General features: G+C 36.1%; 1 protein-coding gene across 1 annotated transcript; it reads left to right on the top strand.

Annotated features, from left to right (window-relative positions):
* The first annotated feature begins 1,452 nt into the window (after positions 1 to 1,452).
* LOC110465775 lies at positions 1,453 to 14,176 on the top strand. The gene is made up of 3 exons (XM_021521850.1): positions 1,453 to 1,665; positions 2,056 to 2,287; positions 7,248 to 14,176. Exon 3 carries the CDS (start codon positions 7,297 to 7,299, stop codon positions 9,148 to 9,150), a length of 1,854 nt encoding a protein of 617 aa, XP_021377525.1. The 5' UTR covers positions 1,453 to 1,665; positions 2,056 to 2,287; positions 7,248 to 7,296; the 3' UTR covers positions 9,151 to 14,176.
* The last annotated feature ends 210 nt before the right edge of the window (positions 14,177 to 14,386 follow it).

Raw genomic sequence — 14,386 nt, 5'->3', positions numbered from 1 at the left:
CGAGTTTTCCAGGGGTCATAGCGATTCCTTTGAAAGTATCGCCGAGTTTTTTTGTCACAGAGGTAACTATTTTTTTTTCTATAAGTCGGTCCCGGGACCTCTGGTTTACTCAATCGGCAAACCTCGGGTAACTCCGCTACGCTCCATCATTTTATTGATAAGTAAGTGTCCGAGGACCAGTTAGCTTTAGCTTTTAACAGAGAAAAAGCTGAGATGAGTTCTCCTTAGCTGAGTCGGTAGGAAGCGATAACATATTAATACAAAAGGTTATTCATTTTTGTGAAAATCATAATGCTCTCAAACATTGTTATGCGACAATTTCCTCTCTATTTTCATGGTCTGGTAATATTAGTATTCATTAATAATCTCATTACAATTTAACTGAACAGTGTAAAATAAAACAAACTCTATCATAAGTTGAATAAGAAACTGAAACTCTTATACAAGTGAGGGTAATATTTTTAATGTTTTATCATTGAGCGCAGATTTTCTGTTGAACTGTTGATGTTTATGTGAACGCCTACCCAACCCCAACTCTTCCCCAAAAACAAATTAATCAAATGTTTTGGGAGAAGAATTGACATATATAAGTTCTAGACTTGTATATAGAATATAAACAAATATGATTGAATATTGAATAAAACGCCGTTTTATTTAAACTAAGATGATGATTTTATTATTCTAAATAGCCAGATATACGTCATATCTTGTACAGACCACGTGGACATAACGTACATGTATATATAGGTCTATAGGATATGTTAACCGGACACCAGTGATTATGATCGCCAGCTGGACACTGGCCAAAGCTTCCATATGTACATATATATCAGGGATGGGTGGGAAGGTTTCAAGGTCTGCGGGCAAACGAACGTTTTACGTTAGACGTCAATGAGAGGGTTAGTGAGGGTGACGTGAGTGTGAGGGAGAAATGCGTGCATGTGTGGATTCGTGTGGAAATGAGAACATTCTTATGCTTACATAAGCGTGTGAGAGGGTCTACAATGGGGGTTATTTTGACGAGTGAGGGTAATCTTAATGCGGACTATGGACTTTCAATGGGGATAGGAGTAATACAAAAGTGTGTACACATGTGTGTGAAACGGAGATCGAATAAATGTTTGTGGTCTATACGATGAGGCAATTTTGCACGTGTGTGAAGGAAAGGCAGTATAAGTGTATATATACCAGAACACCATATGTGATCCGCGTGTTTAGGTTGGGGGTATCTACGTGTGTGAAAGGAAAGCAGTATGCGTACGTATGTATGTATGTGATCCGCGTGCATGTGAATGACGTGTGCATGCACGTATGTGACATACAGAAAGTATGACTGCGAACGCACATGTGTGAATCAGTGTATATTGGAAGAGGGTATGCGCGTGTGTATGAAGGAGGGGGAAACAATTAAGATGTGTATGTATACCTGTATGAAGGATAGCACGAGAGATGGGGTGACAGATTAATATGCATGAGGGCAGCAGGAATATGCATGTGTGTGAGGGTATGTGCGTGTGGATGAAGGGTATCGTATGTACAGAAGGATAGATGGTTTCAGTGAGAATAGAAAGCGGGTTTTTCCACGCGAGGGTACGCATGTATCACTGGTTGCATGTGTGGGCGGAAGGAAGGACTTGCATACGGGAGCAATATTAGCTCAGGGAGGTGAACCTCTGGACATTTTTAGGATATTAATATAATCTTTAAACAATTTTAAAATGTCTATAATAACTGAATTTATATTCGCCATTTAAACATACATTTTTCTGTGACTCCAATATTTAGTCATTTAAAAAGTATTGATATGTATATATTTTATTTAAAACATATTTAATTCATTGGAAAACTTCTTGGCTGAATTCATGGGTGATGTTTTAGAAAACAAAAAACTTGATTGTATATTATTATACATTTTTTGCAATATAAAATTGCAATTATCTAATATGATATATTTTGTAATTAACGTTCAATCCAGATTCGTGCCTTTTTGCATCACAACATGTACGTTTAAAAGTAAAATAATTATTACATGTAGCTGGGTTTTATTCTATTTAGCCCCTGAAGTATTCCGATACCTTTCCCCCCTGCAAGACCCCATCCTGGAAATAGATCCCGGCTGAGCGAGCTGACTGGTCTCCCTTATTAATCCCTAGTTGGTAGCGAGCTGGCTTCACAGGTTTACTAGCTGGCTCGCAAACAGGCAGGGACCTGTGGCTACCGTAGGTAAATCAGGGTCCATGCATACACCGGGTCGTGGATTCGCCCCCTAGACGGCCTCTCCGTCAGCGTAAGTACACAATATTGATACTTGTATATACGTTTAGTTACAAAATTGTCTTATTTTCATTGAAAACGTAAGCAAATGTTGAGAAAGGGTCGGGTCCCTTCTCGACGCCATGACACACTGCTGTCAGACGCAGTGCATAAGCCTACTAGGGGCTGTGGTTCGGTTTCATTTTGACGGCGACAGACCTTACACATGTTATGCATATCAGCTGATATCTATCACAGAAATGCCAAGCTTGTTTTTAAACGTGTGTTGGGTCAATTTCTAGTTTTGAGTTTCATTGTGTTCTAGAATAAAAAGGGCAGTTTGCTACGGTCATTACGGGGATAAACATAGCGCATAAATTATTTCCGTGACCCACGATAGGTGGCGCTGTGTAGTTGGCCCCTAGGGCAAAGTGAGGTCACTGGTATATGTAGCTGTGTGCGTATGTGTATTGAATATATATACAAGTTTGCGGAAATAGACTGCAAAACTATGGAAAATAGGGCTAAAATTTAGCTCGGAATATCTTAATTAAATTAAAATATGTAAAGTTAGATAGAGCACTTGTTTTCTTGCATCGAAATCGGTCCATTTATTTCCGGATCATGTTTATTTCCTTCGTCGAGGTAACGAGCTAAAATCCCCGAATATACAGTGTATCTATTTATAGCCCATTGTTGTATAAAGTCCAGAAAGGGGGCCGCGGAGGGAAAATATATGAAAATTATTCAGAATAAGAGAAAAATAATGTATATTTCATCTGCATGGATCACTTTTTGATTTCAGTTTATGAAATAGATTTTTAAGATAACTATTAAAATACTTATTTCTGTTATTAATTAACTTTTTCAATCAAATATTATGGTTTTAAATTAGGATAAACATGATTTCTAAAAATTTGATTTTGAATTATTGTATATCATTAGTACTTAATTTTAATTATATTCAAAAAATAAATTTAAATTAGTTTAGTATTTTTTAAATATAATTTTTTTTATTAACCCTGTCAAATCTTAGGCTTGCAGCTTGGAGTTATGAACCTGAATTAATTAGAATTTCCATAACCTTCCCCATCCTCGATATCCAGGGGTTACGCTCACTTGCTCACTTTCGCTCTTTGCACCCCTGAAATATGTCAGCAAAATTGGAGGCTGGTTTTTGCCACCTTGTTGATGAGACAAGAAGACTAGTTCGATCCTTTGATGTACATCAAAATGGTAAAAACTGACAGGCTTTGAAGTCGGGCGGTCTCTTTTGTAATCTTCAAAGGACAGGTATCAGCCTAGCGATTGGTCAGTTTTTTTTTACCTGAGACCAATCAAACAGCTATCTTTTTGCCTTCAATTTTGCTATGACATATTCTAGGGGTGCAGAGTGCAAAAGTGAACATAGCCCCTGGATATCCAGGATGACCCTCCCCATACCAACTGTACAGAATGATTAAATCTTTTCCTCCAACTTCTAATACAGATTTTTACGAAAATTTGATTCCGATATTGCAAATATAACAAGACGTAATGTAGATATTTTAGAAAGGGTACAAATTATTTACCAAGAATATATCCCAAAAGAATGGAAAAACATATGACGTGGTTACTAATAGTTTTGCTTAAATAATTCAAACAACAATGGGGAAAAAAACCAGATTTGTCTGCTATGACTATTTCTGTGAGCTGATGTCAGTTGCAAACTTTGGCAATAGATTTCTGCCACTGATAGGAAACAATTAAATGAATTTGCTGGTCATTTGTCAAGGTTCAAGGTCAAAGGTCACAGTCAATCATCACTTTTCCGCTGTTGAAGTAAAAAGTTTGTACCCCCTGCAGAATGGGGGATTTGCTTTGGTGTCCTCTATTTGGGGACACAATAGCGACCAAAATAAATCTGCTGCTCCCTACCTATTATTTCCTAGCGCCTTGTTTGACAACACCTTACTTTTGGCTTGAATGTTGAGCGTTCGCCCAGGTGAGGAAGGCAGTGGGTTCTGTCCCCAAGAAGGGACATACCAAAGTCCTTAAAAATGGTAGAACTTTGTTATTCTCTGCTAACGTTCAGCATTAAGGGGAATGTCAACAACTGGTTAACCTGTTGTCAGTATAATGTGACCGGGCGGAACGCTGTGCTTGGTGCCTTCGGTATGGCATTTCAGTGAGATAGCACTTTAAAGTCGGCACCAAATCCGCGCTATCACAAGGAGACAAACACACCAACATACTCTGTCTCCTACATACACTCACGTAAGAAGGCATACACTCACATAAGGAGGCACGTCTTTAAATGACCTTAGCTGTTAATAGGACGTTTAACAAAATTAAACCAAACCAAGTTGTGTACCAGACATCTCATGAACCCCTAAACAAATGTAAGTTTATTTTTACACCATAGTGTGGTAAAATTAGATTCTACACCTGTTTAGATTTTGTTGGTCATCAGTCAAGGTTAAAGGGTCAAAGGTCATTGGCAAAGAGTGGGGGATGCATGGAGGGTGGTATTTCTTTGTTAGCCTCAGAGCTCAGTTTGTTTTTATTTTAACTCATTCACTCTTGAAAATTCATAATGAACTATACCAACCTTTGAATTGGAAGAGGTCAAATGTGTCTTCAGTAGGGGTGAATGAGTTAATAATGCTACAAGAAGACAAGGTTGGGAAATCCCATCCTCGATATCCATGGGTTAACTCACTTTCGCTCTCTGCACACCTTGGATATGTAAATGACAAAATCGAAGGATCAGTTTGCGGGTCCTTTGAGGATGAGACAAGAAGACCAGTTTGATCCTTTGATTGTACATCAAAAGCATTTTGCTGTCCTGTAATGATAAAGAGCTATGGCGAGTTGCTATGCCTATTTCCCCAAAGCTATAGTGCGCGCTTCCAACCGTGCACTGTTATGATGCATTCTCAGGTATTTCTATACAGGTAGCTCTATCGGAATCCCTTGTCTAAGAATAGATTATTGTAAACAGACGAATTCAAGGCCATGGCTCCTAATACATGCGTTTCACGATAAAGACTCAACAAAATGCCTATTTCGCGTTATGCTGTATAAAACACAAGATTGTACAATCCTTACCAACACGTTTGAAAGGATTTAGTTTTTAGCTCACCTGCCCGAAGGGCAAGTGAGCTTATGTGATGGTGCGGCGTCCGTCGACTGTCTGTCCGTCTGTCCTCGTCCTTCAACTTTTCCTTTAAACAACTTCTTCTGAAGAACGGACAGGCCTAGAGTCATGATATTTGGCTGAAAGCTTTGTTGGTAAGAACCCTACAAAGTTTGAGAACGAAAATGACCTTGACCTACTTTCAAGGTCACAGGGGTCAAATATGTCAAAAACTTAAAACGACTTCTTTTGAAGAACTAAAAGGTATAGAATCTTTATATTTGGCTGATGGCTTCCTGGGATGGAGCTTAACAAAGTTTGAGAATGAAAATGACATTGATCTACTTTCAAGGTCACAGGGGTCAAACATGTCAAACACTTTAAATGACTTCTTCTGAAGAACTAAAAGGTATAGAATCTTTTTATTTGGCTGGTGGCTTCCTGGGATAGAGCCCAACAAAGTTTGAGAATGAAAATTACCTTGACCTACTTTCAAGGTCACAGGGGTCAAATATGTCAAATAGTTCAAACTACTTCTTCTGAAGAATTAAAAGGCATAAAATTATAATATTTGGCTGGTGACTTCCTGGGATAGAGCTCACCAAAGTTTGCGAATGAAAATGACCTCAACCTGTTTTAGAGGTCACAGATAGGTCAACAACATTTTAAAGGATTTGTATTTCAGAACTAAAAGGAATGGATTCATAAGATTTGGCTGGTAGCTTTAAGTAATAGAGCTAACCAATTTGAGAAGGAAAATGACTTGACCTACTTACAAGGTCACAGGGAAAAATATGTCAAGCAACTTCTGAAGAAGAATAAAAAAGCATAGAATCTTATAATAATATTTTGCTGGTAGTTTCAACAGATGGAGCCAACAAAGTTTGCGAGGGAAATATTTTTAATGCAATATAATATTTAATGAGAATATTTTGCTATGACTGCTTAAATATATTCAGGTGAGCGATACAGGCCCTCTTGTCATTACTACTGCCTACTTCATGCCGTTACCTGTTTTCTTAAAAACACACATTTTGATTTTGTTCTTCCTTTACCTTGGAATGATAAAATTACATACAGTTTTCGAATAGCATGTCTTACACGTGTATTGCGCTCCTAACTTTGTGCTGCAGTCTTCCTGCATTTAAAACAAATGAAACTGTCCTCGACGATGAATTTTCCCGCATGTTTGGTTATATCTTTGTGATAATAAGGAGGACCACTTTTCCGTCATACAATTTAATTTTGCATTTTACATCACGGAATCAAAAAGTTTATTCAAAAGTTGGTCCCAGGATGGGAAAGTATTGAAAATATTTTTTTAAGTCTAGGAAACCCCTTCACTTTCATAGATATAGTGAATATGGCTATATTTGTAGTATTATATTTAACAATATCGAATATCTCAACAGTTCAAAATTTCATATTCAATTGGTTTTATATCTATTCCATGCATTTTTGCTACTAAAGATTATTAACTCATCAATATTTTTTTCCGTTTTCAAAAATGCCGACTTAGGGAAATACGGGCAGTTTTCCGCCATAGCTCTTTGACTGTCTTTGAAGTCAGGGGTCGCTCCTCTGTAATCCTCAAAGGACCCGGTATCAGCCTATTGATTGGTCAGGTTTTTTCACCAATCAAATAGCTAGTTGTGTGCTTTTGCTATGACATTCCAGGGGTGCAGAGAACATAATTGAGAGAAACCCCCGGAATATCTAGAACGGGGGAATCCAGGCCCCTGTTTCCTCCCCTGTAAATAGCGTGACTAAAACAGTGCTACTAGAATCTTAAAGAGGTTCAGATTTGTGAGAAAGAATTTGTCATTCATATATACATGTTCAAAATGTTAAAAAAGTCATTTTTTTCACTTTTCAGATGAAGATTTAAAATCCACTACCTGAAAGCTTACTATATATATCAACCAATGAATGGAGAGGCCACAACAGGTAACCTTGACCCTGAAGCAATTAAGAAAGAGGTCAAGGAGGATGATCAGTCAATGAATGGGGAGGCGTCAACATCGTCTGTTGCCACGCGATCCAGTGTTTGGACAAGGTCAAGTGTGGAGAAGTCGATGATTACTGCGACGGCCACACCTTCCAATAAAGACAAGTATACAGTACAGGTAGTCACGAAATTTATGTGCAGATTTTGTGCACGGCAGTTTGATACGCCAGTCGAAATGCAGAACCACATAGCGACACACTCGAGGGGTAAGTCAACATCGCATTCTTGTTATGTTTGTGGGAAAACTTACTCGACACCGTCAAAATTACAACGCCATGTTAGAGTACATAGCGGAGAACGGCCGTACGCGTGCAATATCTGTGGTCGCAGATTTACTCGCTCCGATCACGTCAAACAACATCTGAAGGTTCATATGCCTCAGAAACAAAGAAATGTTTGTCGCCTCTGTGACATGAAGTTTCTGCGCCGTCAAACCTTACACTCCCACCTGCAGCAGAGTCATGGAGTCTCAACAGTGTTTACTTGTCACCGATGCGGCGAGGCGTTCGACTTGATCACGCAGCTTCATACTCATAAGGAAAGTCATCTGTCTTTGTATCCCCCGACAACTGAGGTCACAGAAAATGGTGTGATCATCAAAAAAGAGCCCAGTATACCAGAAGATGATGAAAATCCTGTCACTGGCCTTGCTAAATTTAGTTTGGGCCCCCAGCCCCAAGTTCCCGAAGATTTCTCTGGAAAACGGGATACAGTGCCTCAGAATAATGTTCACCGCATCGCAGCTAAAGATGAAAAAGCCAATGGTCTACCAGCCGATTTCCAACTCAGTGAAGATATTGCTATGGAGAGCATCATCAAAGATGCCATTTCAAACGCTGTGCAGAATGAGATGGAACTCTCTTCATATGGAGGTGGGGATTCAGAGAAGAAGGAAGTAGAATCTTTTGGTGAGAATAATGCGAGCGAAGCAAACAATGGCGACGGATACAATGAATATCAGTCCACGACTACTTTCACTGATGATATGAACATGTTTATTTTACCGTCAGACCTGAAAAAAATCAAACAGGAACCAAAAGATGCTGATGAGATTGAAGTACCTGTGGATGCTGCAGGTAACGGGACGTCAAGTGACTTAAGTAAGGAATGTCAAACTATGGATGATGATGATGACGAATCGGACGAGGGTGAGAAATCTAAAAACAACGGCAGTAAGATAAACGATAAAAATGAAGAAAAATCAGTATCAAAGACAAATGAACAAGAAATTTCAAATTCTAAAGTTCAAAATAATGATTCTACGACCCCAAAGCTTCAGGAAGTGGTGGTGGGGCCTCGCTCATCCACCGGGGTGAAGAAGATGAAATTTAAAGTTATTGGACCAGCAAGCTACAAGGCAGCCATGCAACAGAAGTTACGAGCCAAATTAAAGTCGTACGTTCCAATTTCTACCATCAACGCTGTCAGTTCTAGCCCCGGAATAACCACAGGCGTTACAGAAAATAGTTCTAATGTAACAAAACTGGTAAATTCCACTCGAACAGCCTGGGGTAGCACCCTGACAACACTTCCAGCGGGTCCAAGTACGGTCAACAAAGTACCTGCAGGAACTCAGGTGAAAAAGATGATGCGGTGCGAGCATTGCTGTATATGGTTTGAGGATTATGCCATGAGTTTGTTGCACAATTCCCTTCACTCCGCGGATGAATCGGATCCCTTCACCTGTAGGAAATGCTTGAAGAAGCTTGGGAATCGCCTCGAGTTCACGGCACATTTAGTGTGGCACCTCGAACCTACCATGGATGGTTAAATGAGGAATACTCATGAGAAGGTCATCTTGATCTAATATATAAATTCAGATATTCATGTATTTTTCAACTATTGAGCAGGTTGTTTTTGCGAACTCATGCTGTATAATCTGAAATATTCGTATTTATTTACATTCATTCCTGAGTTTTGCCGATACAGGGAAATAACAAAATTATGGTTTTACAAATATGTGTAAAAATTAACCCTTTCACCAATGTAGACCATAATGGACACATCCAGATCAATGCATGGTAGAATATAATCTACTAAATTTACATCGGGAGAAGGGTTAACTAACTTTACACTCATGGACTTACTAAACTCATTCACCCCTGAAATATCATAATGAACTATATATATTTCAACCTTTGAGTTGGAAGAGTTCAAATGTGTCGTAGGGAGTGAATAATTTAAATCACTTATAAATCCCTCTACAAAATGGTTTGTAAACGTGAAACTACAAACCGTAATACCCACAAATATTTCATTTTATACAGAGTGTTTATTGTTTAACTTTAAGTTTCAAAAACAACCTATATATATACATGTTTATGGTTATTCCATACCTGTTATTTTCCCTAACAATAGTGCATATATTTTTAGTCATTGTGTAATATTTTCTTGTGATAATTCTCATAGTTCTTACGTATACGTGTCTGTTGTGTTTACTCTGACACACAAAGTTCACGTTTTGAAAATTTAATCACGTTCGGTGTTAAAGATATTTAAATTATTTATTTATGTTCAGTATTATTTGCTCAAAATATCTATTGGTGTGATTTTCTTTGTGATAAGAAAGATATTCTTTGTTTAATTTATAAAAACCTATGTATAGCTAAATATTCCTTCGTGTTTGCCAGTTACAGAATTAGTGATATTTTTGTCTGTGTTTCCTAACTGTTTCACACAGCGGTCGATTGTTCTGCTAATTTAATTTGCATCAATGTTAGAAGTTGTTTTTTTCCTTCATACGACCAAATGAAAAGAAAAAAAAAGTTTCTTATTCTATTACCATTCATTTCTTTTCCCATTAAGTCTTTTCTAAAAACTGAATTTGACTCATTTTTTCTGGGAATTTGAAGGAGGTACTGTATAGTTGTTTAGTTGGGGGGGGGGGGACTACATCATGTATATTTCAGGGTTGTCTTTATCAAAACAGATGGATAGCTGCCTATACTTTCGTACGCCGGTATCCACTAAAGTTTGAAACATGAAAATACTTTTGCTTTTTGCAACCCCTGAAGCTTGTGTCCCTATCAAGTCCAGCCCTTGACCCACTCCTTAATTAATGAATCCACGCCAAACAAGGGCTGGATACAACCCAAAACAGTTTCGCAGGAATTTAATTTTGTTCAACATTGTTATATAAATACACAGCACTCACAAAGGTACTTTTGTATTCTAATGATGGGATTTACAATGTGAAACACCGCAAATACAAAATTGAATTGTTGTTTTATCATCCTATTCTGCATTAAAATTAAAAACAGTTATTTTCTTTTATATGTGTATATTCATGGAAAAGTTACTTTAAAAACAAAATAGTTTGCGTAAAATGTATTAGAAAGTGAAGATATGTTTTACCTCACTAACTTATTAGCTCATAAAGTTTGAATGCAGATAGCTCTGTTGATGTGCTTATAGTTTCATATTTTATTATCATTATTGTCATGATAATGATAATTTCTGTCTATGGTAAGTTTAGATAATAACATGTTGATAATGTTATTGAAATAATGGAGAAAGCTGAACACAAATCATGAAAACTAAATTCCATAGAAAAAAATATCCTATTCTGTAAGGGTTGTTCATATGCATTCTTCTTTACAATCTTATTAATTGAAATAATTTTTCAAAAATGCATGTTTCATCAACTTCATCCCTTCACACTTATCATCAAAAAATGTTTTTAAAGCTTTTGTATTGTTTAGTAGGAGTAAGAACAACAGCTATGTGGTACATGGATCCAACTCGGTAAACAGTATAAGAGACTGGTTCAGGTATTGCCAGTTTATGAGAACTGGTGTATATAATTAAACAAATTTGAAATTCATTGGTAAAATCTTATTTATTAAGGAATTAAGTCAACTTAAACATCGCAAAGAACTTTGAAATAAAAAAATGTACCTGATACAAAAGTATTTGTTAAATTTTTAGAAGTTGAAAAAGATCAGATGTTTGTAAATGTAGACAATGTGTATGCATGGCGAACATTTAACTTACAACATTGATGGTGTTTGCCATTAGTAAAATCTTACTTGTTAAAGAATTAAAATAACTTAAACATTGCAAAGAATCTTTGAAATAAAAAAAACATTGTTAGAGTATTTGCATTTCACCTACATGAATGATGGTGTTTGTTTGAGCTGTTGTTAGTAATTTGTTTGTTAAAATGGTAGCCACGGTATATTTTAATCCATTGACCCCTAAAGTCACACATAAACTCTTCCAAGACAATGAATTGGACAGTCTATTGTTAAAATCGAGGTGTGAATGAGTTTAATTAATGACATAATGCATACAAACTTGAGAAATATTTTGATATACATTAAAACAAAGAAAGTTAAACATTAACACTTCCTGGTAATCACCAATGGATTAAATAAAATACTGTTTATAATGTTTATAATTTGTCCATGCAAGTGGAATAAAGAACAGTCGCCACCCAGAGTTGTTGTTCCTTACACTGGCTTACACTGTAAATATTTACAGTGTAATATTTACATTACAGTGTAATATTTACAGTGTAATATTTACAGTGTAAGTGAGTATAAGGAACAGCACATCTGGGTGAGGATTGATTGAAAGTTGTTGATTTCGGAGACGAGGACAATACACATGCCAAATTGAATATTTTAACCCTTTCACCCCTATGTAATTTGAGTAGACTCTAGTTACCATGCATTGATATGGATGAGTCCATTATGGTCTACAGTGGTGAAAGGGTTAAAGACTACCTTTCCAGAGCTGTTAACTCCATGTAATCGTTCAATCATTCATGGGTAGTATTAATTCCAGGAGGATATTTCGGCTATTGTCCTGTGGCAACAAATGACTACCTCAAAATTGTTGTAGGGGCCTCGTTTGTAGTTAAATTCCCTATTCATCTAGGTATATCTGAAGGCATTTATTCAAGTGACTCCTCGCATTTACCCCCCAGATCAAATGGCCCTCATGTGCATACAGTTACGTGGTAAATGGCAACAATTAGGGCGAAATAATGGTATCTACCACTGGGCTTATTGGCTTATTGACGGTAAACCTGACGGCCCTATTAATTAGAAGTAATAATGGTTTGGACTAGGGATTTTTTTTTATTACAAAGTTGCATTGTATATTAATTTGCTAAACAGAGTTGGATCTAGTGGGAGGGACCTTGGGGTCTTGGGTACAGCTTCATACTTCCATACATTTATTAAAATAAATAAATGAATAAAAATGAAAGAAATGAAACGGCATAGACACTAAAATGGTTATTTACCCATAAACATTGAAACTTACTACATTTTTTCCATCAATATTCATTTTTTATTTCATCACTCACTTTAAAATTTATTCTTATACAGGATGTTTGTAATCCAAATAGGTAAAAATAGAATAAAAGGTGATAAGTACCCCTTACAACATTTCTGGATCAGTTCCAGGTATACAGTAATATTATATGGGGAGCGGAGTGGATGCAAGCTATAGCGTTTGTTATTTGGTCTCCAGATGTGTTTTGAGTTGTATCTGCACTGGTTGTGCTGTGTTGAATGTTATGTATGTTGTCATAATTTATTGTTATAAGATTATCTCAAGGGCACTCAGTATAGCTAAGGTCAGAAGTTCGTTATATAGATATTGCTCTATGGGTCACAATGCAATTGTCATACCTGACGATTGTTTGTGTGACTAGAAGATGTACATGTGTTGATAATGTTCATTGTAGTCTGCATGTACACATCTACCATTTTCTGACATTTCAGGTTAGAGAAAAATCAGATTGAATTCAGTCTTGGAATACTTGTTTGTTGAAGTCAGAAATCAACACGACATTTTATTTGACTCATGCTTAGAACTAAACACATATTTGACCTTTGCAATACTGAGTGACCTTGACCTTATTTGTTATCATTGAAGAGATTATAATTATATTACATTTAACCAAGAATTTATGTCGTGTAAACATGTTTTATAGATAAGTAGTACATATATAAGCTAACTATTATTTAGCAGATATAGACGTATGATTTCAGTTTTATTTATTAGTGCAAGCGAGTTGGAATTTAATTTCTTAATATTTTATTTAACACGTCTGAGAAGAGTTAATGTTGCAAGTTTTGATGATCTGCATTTGTACACGCATGCATTGCAAGGATTCGAAGCAAGAACCATTGAAACGGTCAATGACGGAAACTTGAAGTTCCATAAATTTCTTGTATTCCTTTCGCATTTGTCTGAATCAGTTAATGCAATGTTTGTTTTCCATAAAATGAAATATTAAGACTATTTTAAATTTAAGATATCAAATGGTTTGTAACTTACCTAAATAATGTCAACGAGAACATTATATTCATACGATATTTCGTATTTAAAACTCATTAATGCTCAATATGAATTATGTACTAAATACGAAACTAATTCGTTATCATCTTAGTTATTCTGTTGGAGTGAAAAACGGCACTGCATTCATTGGGTCCTTAATAGTTAGTCGTTAGCTTTATTCCTTATTTTTAAAGACGCGACAAATACTGAAATATTTTTGAAACGGTGTCGATGCTCATGAATTTCCAGTTAAAATGTCCTCCAATTTGTTCGTTATATTTTTGTCGTTTATTTTTATTTTTTTCTGCAGTGTATCAAATAAACACGAAAATGTCTACGTTTTAATTGCACGAATTAAAAAAACAACAGTTTCTACACCAAGCACTTATCAAATGAATGCAAAATATTTGTGATAAACTTTCTTTTAAAGACAACAGTCTTCTATATATAAATCATTGATAAGTAGCAGAAAACAAATTTATGTTGCCGATTTGAAATATCACATAAAGTATTTAAATATATATATATATATATCTATATAAGTTTCATTTCTATTTATACACCAGTTGTGTACGCTATTTTATATATTAGTAAGTTATATTAGCACCAGTAGTGCTACGATGGGCTATTGTTTGATTTTCATGATTGGTATTGTTTTAATTGTTACCCAAATATTATATTGAAATTTTCGTTTGCATTACGCAATTTTCGTA

Source organism: Mizuhopecten yessoensis, unplaced genomic scaffold (assembly GCF_002113885.1).
Source record: "Mizuhopecten yessoensis strain PY_sf001 unplaced genomic scaffold, ASM211388v2 scaffold11101, whole genome shotgun sequence".
Taxonomy (NCBI): domain Eukaryota; kingdom Metazoa; phylum Mollusca; class Bivalvia; order Pectinida; family Pectinidae; genus Mizuhopecten; species Mizuhopecten yessoensis.
The sequence above is the reverse complement of the archived record's forward strand: the minus strand, read 5'-3'. Positions and strand labels throughout refer to the sequence as shown.